This window comes from Pelobates fuscus, chromosome 2 (assembly GCF_036172605.1).
Source record: "Pelobates fuscus isolate aPelFus1 chromosome 2, aPelFus1.pri, whole genome shotgun sequence".
Lineage (NCBI taxonomy): Eukaryota > Metazoa > Chordata > Amphibia > Anura > Pelobatidae > Pelobates > Pelobates fuscus.
This window is the reverse complement of record NC_086318.1, coordinates 247990904-248007344: the sequence shown is the minus strand read 5'-3', so window position 1 is coordinate 248007344 and position 16441 is coordinate 247990904. Positions and strand designations below refer to the sequence as shown.

The window sequence follows — 16441 nt, the reverse complement described above, 5'->3', positions numbered from 1 at the left end:
ACATTATATGTCTTTATTCGCATTCCGTAAGCGCAAGAGTGAACAATCTTTTAGAATACATAATGTGGTCAATCTCATTATGCCTAGCTTTGGAATCATTTGCATGCCATTAAGAGTGTTTTAAACAAGCATCATCATTTATCTTAGCTACGTTAAGTGGAAATTATTTGCTATGGCAGTTTTTAGTCTCTTTCATCAATAAAAAAAAAATAAAAAAAGACCAAAAAGAAAAAAATAGTACTTTTACTAAAAAATAAAATAACATAAAATATTACTTTTGTGTTCAAAAAGTAAAATGGACCATGTACATGTTTTGAGCTGTGTGTATATGTAGCAGACACGTAGGAATTAAATGTGACAAGGTACCAGTAGGTAAGGAGATGATATAGAAGTACTTTCTGCCTGTCAGAAAAGACCTGCATTAAATGCAGTTGAAGTGAGCCATAAAATCAACATTTCAGATATTCAAGTACTGTAATAATGTAGCACTGTTCAGATATATCTATTGTATGAGGTTCTATGTTTGCTTTGCTTTATTTTTAAATATTTTAGCTCTGCAACAGGGGTAATAAATAATTTTCGATCTTTTAAATTCAAGTACAAAAAAACAAAACAAAAGACAATTGGGCAAATGTTCTGTGTTGTGCACCCATGGTCGAGTAGTCATTGGTAGAGTATCCACGGATTGGTCTTTAATAAGACATATTTACATCTGCATTATCACAACTACTCAGACCGGACCTTTGCTGCCCAACAAGCTAGGTAAGTATAAAAGAGGTTTCTGTCAGTTGGCACTCTGACACCATAATCACTACAGCAGGCTGAATGGTGTATAGTGTCCCTTTAGTCTCCAAGTGAACCCTTTCAAACTTTCAAAAAATGTGGTAACTTGATCATCAACCATGCACAGTTAGCGTGTTGTGGCTACTCTTGTTGGATTTAAACCTTAGAAAAACCTTTTAAGTCTATCACTAAACTACCATATATGAATCAATTCATATCCAGATTTGAATGACAGAGGGATCAACCAAAAATACAAATATATGCTACATTTCACAGGTACATATTTGATCTTCAGATATTTTCAGGTTAGGTTTGTAAGTGTTAATTGAATTCTTGAGGTTGGTTAATCTGAAGAATGACAATGTAAAATTAAAATGATGCAGGCAGGCAGGCAGGCAAATGAAGGTCAAGAAGCGTTTCATGGGTTAATGAAATAATGAGAAAGTCGGGCATGGTGGAGATCCAGAAACATGAAGACATTGACGATGCAAAGAATCCACAGAAAATTACTCTATCTATACAGGCCAACTCTCATAATTTTCCAGGGAGATTTTGGAGAAACTTAATTAAAAGTCTTAGAAAATTAAAACATAATATTTTGCTTAAGTTTCTTCTAGTCAATCCAAGTCATGTACAGATGACACCTCCCTGTCTTCTTGACTCACACAGTAGTTTAGCAAATTGGCCGGTATGATAACGATGTGCAAAAATGTGTCAGTGTTTTTTCAAAAATGTTTAATTGCCATCATTACCATTTTCTAAGTTCTCACTGCCCTCGTAACATCCTGAGTCCCTTGGTGAACATCCACTTGTACTTTCTCCTTCTGTAAGCAGTTTTTCTTGTGACCCTGAGTGATCACTATTACCTAAAGGTATATACAAATGGCAGTCATTATAATTGTATTTTACCATGTTCCATTAAATTTAAATATACATCAGATCCTATCATATCAGGAGTTTGAAAGCCAATGTTACTTACTTTACTATATATTTTCATTAGAGATCATTATCTGGTCTAATCATTAAAGGCTACAATACACTGACTCTACAATTGCCAAATGATATTGCTATTTTGAGAACAAAAATAAACCTCCAAGTTTGCTATTCACAAGGGTTAGTTGTAACAAATTGGTATGACCCAGCTCAAAAATAAACATAATATTAGAAGCAGAGCAAGTAAATTATTCACCAGAATAACAACCAGCCTGCAATCGACTTTAAGTAAGCGAGGCCTGTTGTTCATGTTTAATTATATCTCAGATCTTCTTGATGGCTTGATTTGAACAACCATCCACTAAAGAAAACTACACTCTGAGCATCATGACCTGCACACTCCTACTCTATCTTATCATAATTACTTCCCCACTGATACATAAATACATACTTCGCGCTGTTTGCGCATGCTGTTCCTTCGTCTAACCACTAAAGACACAGTTAGAGAAGTGACCAACAGAGATATAAATAAGGAGGAGCAGTAGGGAAAAAAAGTAAATCTATATTTATATATTCAATAAATAGATAAATACAGAGATAGGGGCTTGCCCAGTGTGCCTTCAGGTGCTGGTCCCCTCCAAGCAGTCTACCCTGATGTAATTCCGTGGGGGAGTTTGCAGCCTCTGGTCTGCAACAGGTGGTGCGAAGCCTTCTCTCAGGATCTGGCCAATGAAAGCATAATCACCGCAAGAGGAATCCGGCGGAACTGCTGGCTAGAGATCTTTGATCTCCCTCACCAGCCCATGGAGGCCCACAGTGCGGGCCACGGGGAAATAATACCTCGTGCGCACGCCTATGATGATCACCACCGGAAGCACACTAGACTATTAGATTACTAGATTATTCACTGTCAGCAGAGGCACAGACTGGAGGACCGGACTCCCTCTCTCCTCAAATGCCTTAAAAGCCCAAAGCCTTCCTTCCCAAAAAGCTGTAACAGCTACCACTCTCTACAACATCCTTTAACAATGATAAATATTCTCACAGACACCACCTTCCTACAATATAACAATACAATATCAAAGCCACTTTCTTTCCATAATATCATCCACAGTCCACCTTTCTCTATTTAACACTCAACCCACCTTCCCGTATGTAACCCATCGCCCACCTACCCCTATAAAACCCAGTAACTCACAGTTGGCCATCTCCTACAAAAACCGACAACCTACCTTCCCCTACATAACCCAGACTGCATCTATCCTATATAATCCAAGTTATATAACCAACAGTCCACCTTCCACAATAGAACTCATAGCACACCTTCCCCTTTATAACAGCACACTTTCCGCCATTTAATTCATAGTCCACCACCACTTATATAACCCAACTCCCCTCATATAACTCACCATATAACACATCCAATCTTCCATTATACAAGTTACATTACTTACAGCACATTTTACTCGATAAAACCCAACATTTCACAGACAGAATGCAGGCTAAGGAAAAAGCACCAATGAACCCTCACTTTTGGTCAGGGTAACACCATTAAAGTGAGCGAACTAGAGACCAAGCCTCTATACCGACCTACACACTGCATCCCTATATACACCATATCCTCTATTCACACACAACTGACCTGCTATACACACACATACACACACACACACTAACCATGCACACAAGCTACACCCCCTGTACACACAATGCAATCCAAAAGAACATATAAACACACATGCAGCACCTATACACATACCACAGCACCTTCCAACACACACACATACACAATCTACACACACACACAATCTCTACAGCCTTTACACATGTGCACACACACATAAATGCTACAGCACCTTGTTAATTAATTAATGGGTTACTAGACACCTTTGTTATTATTATTAGTATAAAAAGATCCTATGCAAGGGACCTGCAATCTGTCATGTGAGAGCATGGGTGTCAGTGGGGGCCTCATGCCTAAAGACTTACAAAGTCTAGGGGCACTTCTGCATGTTTTCCCACCTAATGAACAAATTAGTCAAGGAGCTTTAGATAATATTACTTTGTTTAAAACCACACAACTGGATTATTAGTGAAATATAAACAAATATACAATATGGATAAAGTATTTAGTGATCAAATATACGTTTCGAAGGTAAAATAAAATAGAAATCTTACTGTCATATTCCTGCAATAACTCAATAGCAGTGAGAAGAACAGCTTTATGTGCTGGGTTTTGTATGTTCAGTTCATCCAAATCTTCGTCCTCAAGAAGTTTAAACGTATCAAGATCCTCATAACCATTAAAGAGAAAAGTTGGCATATGCTCCTGTATCAGAGGCAAATAGAGAAGAGTGAATATTTAAATGCATGTTTAATGCATAAATGTCCTTTATAAAAAACATACATGCAAAAATAAAAATACAGGTTATTGGAATAAATTAAAATATCTTCATAAATTATGGCTCTACCCTGTTGGATAGCAAGCAAGGCATATGTAGTTACGTTGACCAAAATCTCTGTCCTTTTCTGTGCATGCATTTTTAAATTGTTATTTTCAGTGAATGTATTTCACAAATATTCCAAATATATATACATATTGTTATTAAAATTATGGCTTATAGGATTTGGTTGGAAAATATTTCAGTTGTATATAACAAATGCTTTCTCTAGTCCCCCATGAGTTAGATTATAATTTGTTTTAAATTTAATATTTAGAACTGCTTCACCCAAGACGGTGAATCAACACAATTCATGTTCCTGAGTGGAAAGCTAGAATCTTGATAATAAAATAAGAAATCCAGAAAAATGCATTTCAAAAAAGTTATAAATTGATTTGCATGTCAATGAGGGAAATAAGTATTTGACCCCTTCGACTTCGTACTTTGTGGAAAAACCCTTGTTGGCAATTACAGAGGTCAGACGTTTCTTGTAGTTGGCCACCAGGTTTGTACACATCTCAGGAGAGATTTTGTCCCACACCTCTTTACAGATCATCTACAAGTCATTAAGGTTTCGAGGCTGACGTTTGTCAACTCAAACCTTCAGCTCCCTCTGCTTCGTTTCTATGAAAAACTACTCCAGGCCCTAAATGTGCTTCTTCTTGAGCCACAACTTTGTTGCCTTGGCTGTGTTTTGGGTCATTGTCATGCTGGAATATCCATCCAAAACTAATTTTCGCTGCCCTGGCTGAGGGAAGGAGGCTCTCACCCAAGATTTGACGCTACACAGGCCCGTCCATCTTCCCTTTGATGCGGTGCAGTTGTCCTGTCCCCTTAGCAGAAAAACACCCCCAAAGCATAATGTGTCCACCTCCATGTTTGACGGTGGGGATGGTGTTCTGTCCCACATAGGCACCATTCCTCCTCCTCGAAACACGGAGAGTTGAGTTGAAGCCAAAGAGCTTGATTTTGGTCTCATCTGACCACAACACTTTCACTTAGTTATCCTCTGAATCATTCAGATGTTCAATGGCAAACTTCAGACGGGCCTGTACATGTGTTTTCTTGAGCAGAGCGACCTTGTGGGCGCCGCAGGATTTCAGTCCTTCACGGCGTAGTGTGTTACCAATTGTTTTATTAGTTACTATGGTCCCAGCTGCCTTGAGATCATTAACAAGATCCCTCTGTGTAGTCCTGGGTTGATTCCTCTCTGTTCTCATGATCATTGAAACTCCACTAGGTGAGATCTTGCATGGAACACCAGACCAAGGGAGACTGACAGTTATTTTGTGTTTCTTCCATTTGCAAATAATCGCACCAACTGTTGTCACCTTCTCACCAAGCTGCTTGGCAATGGTCTTGTAGCCCATTCCAGCCTTGTGTAATTCTACAATCTTATCCCTGACATCCATGGACAGTTCTTTCGTCTTGGCCACGGTGGAGAGTTTGGAATCTGATTGATTGCTTCTGTGGACAGGTGTCTTTTGTACAGGCAACAAGCTGAGATTAGGAACACTCCCTTTAAGAGAGTGTTCCTAATCTCAGTTACCTGTATAAAAGACACCTGGGAGCCAGAAATCTTGTTGATTGATAGGGGACCAAATACTTATTTCACTTAATGAAAAGCAAATCAATTTATAACCTTTTTGACTTGCGTTTTTCTGGGTTTTTGTTTGTTATTCTGTCGCTTACTGTTAAAATACACCTACCATTAAAATTATAGATCGTGATGTCGCGAACATAAAATTTTCCGTTCGTGAACGGCGAACGCGAACTTCCGCAAATGTTCGCGAACGGGCGAACTGCCATAGATTTCAATAGGCAGGCGAATTTTAAAACCCACAGGGACTCTCTGGCCACAATAGTGATGGAAAAGTTGTTTCAAGGGGACTAACACCTGGACTGTGGCATGCCGGAGGGGGACCCATGGCAAAACTCCCATGGAAAATTACATAGTTGATGCAGAGTCTGGTTTAAATCCATAAAGGGCATAAATCACCTAACATTCCTAAATTGTTTGGAATAACGTGCTTTAAAACATCAGGTATGATGTTGTATCGATCAGGTAGTGTAAGGGTAACGCCCGCTTCACAGTGACAGACCAAACTCCCCGTTTAACGCACCGCAAACAACCGCAAACAGTCCATTTGCACAAGGTTGGATACCAAGCTAGCCATGTCCCGTTTCTTGTCCTCACTGATGTCATTGAAGGTCTCTTCCTCCACCCAGCCACGTACAACACCAAGGGTCCCCGAAAGGTGACAACAAGCCCCCTGTATTATTTTTTTAAATGTACACTACTGTTACACCAGATATGAGTTGCACTGGTGTGACACTGTGCCCTGGCAGGCCCTGAAACGCACACGTGTGAAGGAAACTGACTGCTATTATATTACAGTCAAAAAAAAATTTTTTTTTTTTTTTAAATGCAAGCTATTGTGACACCAGATATGAGTGGTGGCACTGGGACCACCTTAAAAATATTGGATATCGCTAAAAATCATGATCACTATATACTTTCTGTACAAACCTCTAAAACGAACCAAACTACTCATCCATCCGCTATACCACTTTATCCCACCTAGAACTAGTGCCCAGTTAAAATACTTGACTCTTACTTACCCACACTCTGCCACACACATTTCACCACTACTCTCACTGAATCCCTCTGACTACGGCTAAATTCATCTTCTGCATCAGAACACTACTCCTAAGATTGGGTTGTATCCATGTCTCGGGTCTTTCATTTAGAATAGGGGCAGCTTCGGTCTCCTTCAAACTGACACTCCAGTGCATATTATTAAAAGATTGGGCAGATGGAAATCCTCAGTCTACAACCGATATATTCCTCATCCCGAGAAAGAAATGAGGAAAGCTTTTAAAAGTTTGGCTTTGTAAATTTGATGCAATAAGTGTGTTTTTCTTTAATACCTTTTCACCCTCTTTGCATGAACCCGATTTACATGTATTACTAATATGTTTCTGAACATATATATTATATTATTCACTCACTCACTCACTCACTCTCTGGGCTGGCCTAAGACATCATGCTGCCTAGGTCCAACGATAAATGACTATGGGGGATAATGTATAATAAACACAGGTTACTGGCTATGGGGGGATAATGTATAATAAACACAGGTTACTTGCTATGGGAGGATAATGTATAATAAACACAGGTTACTGGCTATGGGAGGATAATGTATAATAAGCACAGGTTACTGGCTATGGGAGGATAATGTATAATAAGCACAGGTTACTGGCTATGGGAGGGATAACGTATAATAAACACAGGTTACTGGCTATGGGGGGGATAATGTATAATAAACACAGGTTACTGGCTATGGAGGGATAATGTATAATAAACACCATGTTACTGGCTATGGGGGGATAATGTATAATAAACACAGGTTACTGGCTATGGGGGATAATGCATAATAAACACAGGTTACTGGTTGTGGGGGGATAATGTATAATAAACACAGGTTACTGGTTGTGGGGGGATAATGTATAATAAACACAGGTTACTGGTTGTGGGGGGATAATGCATAATAAACACAGGTTGCTGGCTATGGGGGAGATAATGTATAATAAACACAGGTTACTGGCTATGGGGGGATAATGTATAATAGACACAGGTTACTGGCTATGGGGAGGATAATGTATAATAAACACAGGTTACTGGCTATGGGGGGGATAATGTATAATAAACACAGGTTACTGGCTATGGGAGGATAATGTATAATACACACAGGTTACTGGCTATGGGGGATATTGTATAATAAACACAGGTTACTGGCTATGGAGGATAATGTATAATAAACACAGGTTACTGGCTATGGGGGGATAATGTATAATAAACACAGGTTACTGGCTATGGGGAGGATAATGTATGATAAACACAGGTTACTGGCTATGGGAGGGATAATGTATAATAAACACAGGTTACTGGCTATGAGAGGATAATGTATAATAAACACAGGTTACTGGCTATGGAGGGATAATGTATAATAAACACAGGTTACTGGCTATGGGGGATAATGTATAATAAACACAAGTTACTGGCTATGGAGGATAATGTATAATAAACACAAACACACAAAAAAAAATAATAATAATACAAAAAAAAATGAATGCAGCTTCAGAATTAATCTAAATTGTATGCTGTCTAGGAGGTGGGAGAGTCTGGGAGGGAGGTTCTGCTGCTGATTGGCTGGAAAGTGTCTGCTGACTGTGAGGTACAGGTTCAAAGTTTACTCAATGATGACGAATAGGGGGCGGACCGAACATCGCATATGTTCGTCGTCTGAGGCGAATGCGAACACGCTATGTTTGCCAGGAACTATTCGCCAGCGAATCGTTCGGGACATCACTAATTATAGACTAATCATTTCTTTGTCAGTGGGCAAACGTTCAAAATCAGCAGGGGATCAAATACTTTTTTCCCTCATTACAACAGAATGAGGCCCGTAATGTTTGAAAATAGGTGGTGAAATTCATGTCCTTCAAAATAAATTGTACTTGCATTCTATGTTCATTTAACTATTGTTAATACTCCATTCACTACTTAATATAAGTTTCATTATTATAGAGAACAATATATATTATTATACATAGTATACGTTTCCTTATTATACAGAAAAAGTCCAACCTTTAAATTGATGCGATCTAAAAGTTCCTCTACGGATTTAGGCTTTGGGGGTCTTCCTTTGCGCCGCCTTCTTGTTTGTCGCTTTGGCTTTTCTTCAATTTCATTTATTACATCCACATAAATGAATTTGAAGGTTCCAACTTTATTATTTAGAAGTCCCATCCATGTTCCCATTGGTGGCTTACTTATAATTTCAATGATGTCTCCTTTCTGAAACAACCAGAACAGTAAATTAACTAATTTTGTTAACAAATTATATGAATAAAAAATTTTTTAAAAGCTAAATCCCAGGGAAAATGTATATTTATTGATATTTTGTGGTGGGATATTAAAAAATAATGGCAACATTACCAATCCAAGATATACTAGGATACATATTTACTACAACATATCCTCAGCCCTCACATAGAATGATAATCTGTTCAACTTCTTTTCTTTAAAAACAGGAAGTAAAGTTGTTGCAGATTTTTGATGCCTTCAGATAACATGATTCATTTTTATCAAGTGCTCATTCACTCTAAGGCAGGTAAACACAATACAATGTTGCTTGGTGAATGCAAGTGTCATCACGATGACCTCTACAATATGTCTTTTTTGGCATAATATATTTGCCAATATACGTTATTGTGAAGCACAAGCCTTCTGAATCATTTTAGTCATTTAAATGGGAGCCAGAGGACACTTTTTACAATATCTAAGACCTGGTACCCTATGTTTTTTTACATAGAGCAGAAAGTTTTGCAAACCTTCATTAAATAACACACATTATGGCAGATGTGACTTTAGTTGCCTATTATCTATTAGAGCTTTGCTGCCCAGTTTTTAAATCACAAGGGCAGAATATTTTTCAGACCTGCAATTAGAGCTAGACCCTGTTGAATTACTTTTTGTAACAACGAAGAATTTTAAATGTGGTGTGCAGACTGGGCGCTGAATATATATATATATTAATTTACACACACGTTATGATTATCTACTGAGCAACCTAAGCAAACATCAATATGTAAATTTAAAAAACCTTAAGTTTCAGGGAATCCGAGTCGTAGGGGCTGGGGGTGAAATCTGTGTGGACTCTTGCCCTGCCACAGAAAGGTCCTCGGTATGGAGGTTCCTCATCATCTCCATCTTCCGATTTGACACTTTCTCTGTTGCTAGCTGATGAATCTGTTGTACTGACTGTTTGTCCACCTGTCAAGACAAAAATATAAACCATTAATAATGACTGGAAATAATCTGGCACAATGGTACTCGCTTATTACTGTACATTAGCTGTAGTGCACACCAAACCAGAAAACCAATAATATCTCTATAACACAGATAAAGCACAATTACAATCAATCAGATTAGTGTCTTCCCAAAAGTTAGCAGTAACTAAAAACAAACAATATTAATATATAAATGTGGGGAGGGGTATTATTATCACAATTTTCTTTTCAAATGTTTTTTATTGAAAATAGTTTGCTTGATATGAGGGGAAAAGGGAAAATACATTAAGGGACGCGCACACACAAAAAAAACAATGAAAAAAACACTACAAAAATAATTGGATATTCCCACAACATGTCTTTAAATTAAATTATTGTTATAGCTTTATGATTGCTTTACTGTTTTTTGTACATGCACTGATCTTACTGTGTATTTCTATACACGCTAATGAGTATCTTATTTGGATATACTTATTTGAATCCAGTACATTTGGTAAAAGCAGTGATTAGGATTATAGGGTGCATCTCTACTTGATTTTGACTCACTCATAACAGTTTTTCACTGTTTCATTCTATTTAATGAAGAAAGCTGTGTTTAGTAAGTACAAACGGGAAATTAGCTTTTATCTTCAGGCCTTTTAAACATAAAAAAGTATAGTTAATTCAATAAGTGCAGATGGAAAGAATGTTAAACAGCAACAGACAGCAATTAGAGTGGCGTGAACACAATACCATCTGTGTATGCTTCTGTCTTTTCATTGAGATGCTGTGATTTTTGATAGAATGTGGTGTATTGTTATGCTTTCTGCCATCTAGTACAGTATAATTTATAGGACTTACTCATTGAACTCTGTCCACTCAGTGAGCTCCTAAGACTTTCTACAGAACCTCCAGCCTTCAGCTTAGGTTTCTCAAGCGTGTTCATAGGGGGCAGAGGAGACTCTGGGGAGCCAGGAATTCCATCAATGCTTGAGTCCTGTAAGATATTGTTTATTTAACAGATATAAACACCAGAAGAGTGGAAATCAACATTTTTTTTTTAGACTTTTGTGGATTAACAGCAGCAACAGTTCAAGCCTCAACATGACAGACTTTTTTTTTTTTTTAAGCTTATATTGCTATGGGTTTTGCCCATTATGCACCTGCTTTGGAGATATGTACCATTTGCATCATTTTTATCTTCTATTTCACATTTAAACAAGAACTGTGATAATAACAACAGCTGCTTGGATACCCCCGACATTTGTTCCATAAATTATAGTGAACTTCAATATTAAGCATCGGTACTACTGGGCCAGCTGAGGATTAACTGGCTAATGAGCAGGTCTTGAAAGTCAGGGTCATTTATGTATGAACAGCAGCAGGGGATGAATGAATAATCACCTTACCAAATGTCTGTAGCCATAAACTCTAATCTGTGTGTCTATCGCTGTATGGCTGTATATGTCTGTGTGTCTGTCTGTGGGTGTAGAATTTATGTTGACAATGCATTAATCTGTGTATATGTGGGTGTACATGTTGGCATTTGCCACTGTATCTGTGTGTGTAACTGTGTGTAATTGTTTGTGCACATGCATGTGTCCATTTTCTAAAGATAAACTATGACACAAAATCCAGTAATGCCCCTCCCAAATTCAGGCTCTGGATCTGTTTCTGATTAGATTTCATGTCCCAAGCTATATTAGGGCAAAAAGGTATTTGGGACTAAGCTAATGGCAAAGCATTCCACTTGATATGGGGTTAATCATAGATGAACAGTCATTTCTCTATTCCTTGTACACAATATATAAAGAAGTTTTTGGTTTAGGAAAATTACAGTGTAGAGTAACTGTGGCTTGTCTGCAGTATGACAATGCCAGAAAGAGTTCAGACAGGCCAAGCACACGGCACTTACTACTAGTCATAAAGCTAGTTAAATGAAACCTATAATTTGCATTTTGCGAGTACAGCAGCTATTTAATCGCTACAGTAACACAGTAACAACTCAGCTTAAATATGAAAAAGCCCCAAATTATAACTGAACTAAAATAACCCTTTGTTTGTTCATTTGGCAAAGCTACAGTAATACTCAAGAAAATGCACCTCCATAGCCAGTAAAGATCTAGTGGAAGTTGAGGCTGTTATACTAAATAATGTATACATTAAACAGACAACATGCTCTTCACAATGCCCATTCCACTTTTAAATTAGTATTTGTACAAGCAGAAACCACGCAAGTTCTTCAGGCCTTCCCCGTAGGAAAACACTGACTGAGGACATGCTGTGTCATTTCACAGAGATAAAGTTCGTTAGACTGCAGGAAGTGCCTCTAGTGGCTTTCTGATAGAGACAGTGTAAATCCTGCAATATAAACATTGCAGTTTCTGAGTGCAGGGCTAAGGGGACAGGGACACTGTACCCATACCACTTCAATGAGAAGAAGTGGTCTGGGTGCCAATAATGTCTCTTTAATATAAGATGTGAGACTGTCTTATGCATAATGTAGTGGTTATGGTGCCAGGAGTAACCTGAATGCCATTTAATGACTGAGAGCAATCAGCTGATGTGCTCAGCCAATGAATAATCAGCTGGCTTCTACAGCTCTGGCCACAGCACACTCTCAGCACTCAGCGGGGACCCAAGTAAGACAGCTAACCATTGTGAAACGTTGCATTACAGTGAAACAAGGCCACGGTATTCCTAGCATTATAACCCTTATTGCGGACTGTAGTTGTTATCATACTTAGAGAAACCTTTTAATTTTAGTATGCAACAGAAGATTTTGGTTGGGTTTGTATGAAATCTGCAGCTTTTTTTTAAAATTGTTTAAATTCTTGGTTTGGGCATATCAGTTTATAACAGGAATTGCATGTGTTGTCTCTTGAAATATTGAAGTTCACCAATATATCCACCTTATATGCAGAAGCTGCTAAACTGTAATTGGATCTTGGTAGAAAAAAATGTTTCTCTCTCTTACTCTGTCTGTAATCAGCTGTTCAACTGATTTTCCATACTGTTAATGGACACTAGATGCAGTGTTTGTTTTGGACACTAGATGGCAGCTTGACTTTATTTTGCGGTTTCTTTTCCTTAAAAAAGTACATTTTTTGTACATTTTATTTTCCCAGAGATTTAGTTTTTGTGCTTTATATAAAGGGCATTTTAACTGAAAACAGAATAAAGCCTTCCACTAAATCACATCGGCTTGTTCCTGGACAGCTGCTGAATATTAATACATATGCTTAAAATGCGCTCATTTACTCATGCATTGGTATTAATGTGCATAGGAACCATGGCAGCAATAAATTATATTATTTTGTGTCATCTGCAAACTAATTTGTTTTCATAGAAGTAAAAATAATAAGTAATACTAAGCAGACGTATGCAGTAAATGCTGGCCCTACAGATCCAACCAATGCGATGGCTAGTACAGATTATTTTACTGTATTCTCATGTGACTTCGCTCTCCTACTGCTGAAATATGCCATGCACCTTTAGCGTCATCTGCACTGTTACAAAATCTCATTTAAATTCTCCCAGGAGATCATAGTATGATAGAGAACAGTAAAAATTACCACCAGTGTGTTAACATAGAGTAGCAAAATTGCACAATGTTGACTGCAATTTCTACTGCATCGTGTAGTTCAAACATTGATTGCAATAGAACATTCAGAGTCATTCACCAGGTGTCACTAGGCTTAACTGTATTTTGTGATACACTAAAAGAATGGATTTATACCTCCGGCATTGGCGTAACAACATTGGGACCACCCTATGTGCATTTCTGATCAGTGGCCTGGTTTGACACTGTGGCTCTTTAATGTCACAACCAGGACCCTGTCAGACCAGCATTGCTGAGAGGAAGTAAGTTAAGGTGAACATGTTATGAGAAAAACAACTTCCCTAAATTGCTCCCATACACATTGAATACACCATATATCATAAATATACATGGTGTATTCAATGTAAAATATAAAGCTTTACTCACTTTTTCTGTTCCAGTGCCTCTTCCTTGATGTTACTCTTTGTGTAACACCCACCTCTGGAACGTCCTTCACTCCTGCCAAAGTCTTCTTTGATTTACCCTGTTTTGGACACATCCCTAAGCAGGGCAAATATTGTCAGTGATGTCGGCACACTGGCTTTGTTGCCAGCATGTCGGCGTCAAACAGAGTAACGATCACTCCATTCCTATACTTCCTAGCCAGCGCTTTGTTTTTGCATAGCAACCACAGAGCATATGCTGTGGTTACTATGAGAGGTGAGCAGAGGTGGGAAAAATTGGGGAGTTCTTTTCTGCTCTCTCTTTTCTGCTTCTGCCAATAACTTGGAATCCTGATGCATTGTCTGACAGCTGGGAGAAAAATCTGAAAAAAATTTAAATAGGTTTTTCTCCTCATCTATACATTTGCTAGTAAAATTGATAGCACAATATATAGATAGAATATTATGCTCAATCTAATGAGCATATGTTTTACGGTCATTCAATGCCAGCAAACAGCAGAAATTGTGCGGGAAGACAAAGAGAGGAGGAGTGAGATGAAGGAGAATCTGCCTTAGCTCCAAACTCCCATCAACTTCAGCCAGCAACCAGATCCACTGAATCACAGGGAAGTCACCCACATTCACCCAAAAGGTATAGAAACAGGAGGTTAAAAATATGAAATTATAACTTCTATAAATGTGTGTGTCCACGTGCTAGTTTATTTTTGTGTCAGTGTGTATCTGTATGTGAATAAATGTTTGAGTATGTGTGTGCATGTGTGTGCGGCAATGTATGTGTGTATATACATCTGAGCATTCAAACACCAACATTACACACAAATGTACCTCTGCATTCTAAACATCAATACTATAATATACCACTGCAATCAAATGGGAACGCCACACACAAACACACCACTACATGCAAATACCCTCTGCATGCAAATACAGAAACTGCAAACAAACACAAACTGCATTCAAACACCAACAATACACATAAATACACACTTACATTGATACACACCTTACAAAACATGCTTCCATTCAAACACAAAGGCATTTCTTACAAATACAGCTCTGCAAGGATGGGCAAAAAGGGATATTCCGTGCTGGCAAAGCATCATGAGAATTTTACAACAGTTTTTGCCACCCTCGCGCTGTAGGGGGATCCTTAAAAATGCTTGCACAAGGGCCCTATTTATGTAAGTTCCTTAACTGCTTCAATGAAGACAGGTCAGTTTTATCCACAGTCTATTGTAGAGCAGATGCAATGCACTCTAGTATAAAAAAATATATATACTGCCTTTACAAACCAGCTGGGCTCACAAATTAAAAAACAAACAAACAAAATGTCTCAGTGGAGATATCTTTGCCAGAAGCTCAAGGAAGCAAGGTAAAAGGTCAGTGTAGGATCCGCTTAGCGGGGTCTGTCTTGATGTTGGCAGACGGGCATTCCCTCAAATGGTCATTGGAGTAAACTAAATGACCTCCATTTGTTTAAATATACATAGGGATTTAGGTGAGAGCACAGCTAACATTTTTTTTGTTTTTTATTGTATGTATTGGGGCTGATGTGTGCTGTGGTTATTGCTGCCGTCCAGGAGTGATGGGAGTGAGCGTAGGACTTGTCTTTTTGTATTTGTAAACAAAATTATAAAATGTCCTAATTTCAATAAACAGTTTGAAGAACAGGAATGTAAGTTTCCTACTGACCTGCTCTGACACAGAACTTGAATATTTTTTAGACATCCTTTTCCTCATCGTTTCTTTAACTGATTTCACTTTTTTACCAAGTGAGATGCGTGGTGTGCTGGGAGATTTAATTACTTCTTTGTAGATGAACTCTCCCTCCTTTTCCTGAAAAAGATGGATATTTTAATAATGTTGTCCTGGGTTATTCACATGACAATAAGTTTTAAAGATTGCTATGTGTTTGGTATGTCAGGAATCAGAAGAATGAAGTTGCTTAACACAAGGATGAATTATATTGTCTATAAGAATGTAAATATGCACTTAAGTCACTTAATCATATTTGTCATGCAATTACTAAAAAAAATATATCATAGTATCATTAGAAATCCAATACAAGTTTGTGCTTGTATCTATAGTTACATTAAGTTGATACATTTGAATTCTGACATGAAAAGGGTATATAGAGCATTATATACACCGAAGAACGGTTAGTAAAAACATAATTTTTTTTAATAAATGGAATTTAATAAAACCACAAATTAAACCTTATCTGGGTAAGATTACCAGATTAAAACTGCACCATTTAAAAATAGAAGAATCAAATAATGATGTCTCCTTAACTCACCAATTGATCTTCGCTGTTACCGACATGTAAAGAACGATTAGACAGGTCAAATCCACCAAAGCTGCAGGTCCTCTGTGGAATGAAGGCAAAGATGAAAGCAGGAGAAAAAAGGAGGAGTGAAAGAAAGAAAAAAAGATTAAAAAAAAGC

General features: G+C 37.8%; 1 protein-coding gene across 5 annotated transcripts in view; it reads right to left on the bottom strand.

The window, feature by feature from the left end:
• Window positions 1–16441, bottom strand: part of SASH1 (SAM and SH3 domain containing 1) — a 192099-nt gene that overhangs the window by 25274 nt on the left and 150384 nt on the right. For all 5 annotated transcript variants that reach the window (XM_063443324.1, XM_063443325.1, XM_063443327.1 and 2 more), the window contains 7 exons: window positions 16294–16365; window positions 15690–15833; window positions 10854–10989; window positions 9827–9996; window positions 8809–9018; window positions 3895–4045; window positions 1536–1649 (listed from right to left, as the gene is read on the bottom strand). In XM_063443324.1, coding sequence (XP_063299394.1) covers window positions 1536–1649; window positions 3895–4045; window positions 8809–9018; window positions 9827–9996; window positions 10854–10989; window positions 15690–15833; window positions 16294–16365 — 997 coding nt within the window. The remainder of the gene's footprint in view (window positions 1–1535; window positions 1650–3894; window positions 4046–8808; window positions 9019–9826; window positions 9997–10853; window positions 10990–15689; window positions 15834–16293; window positions 16366–16441) is intronic.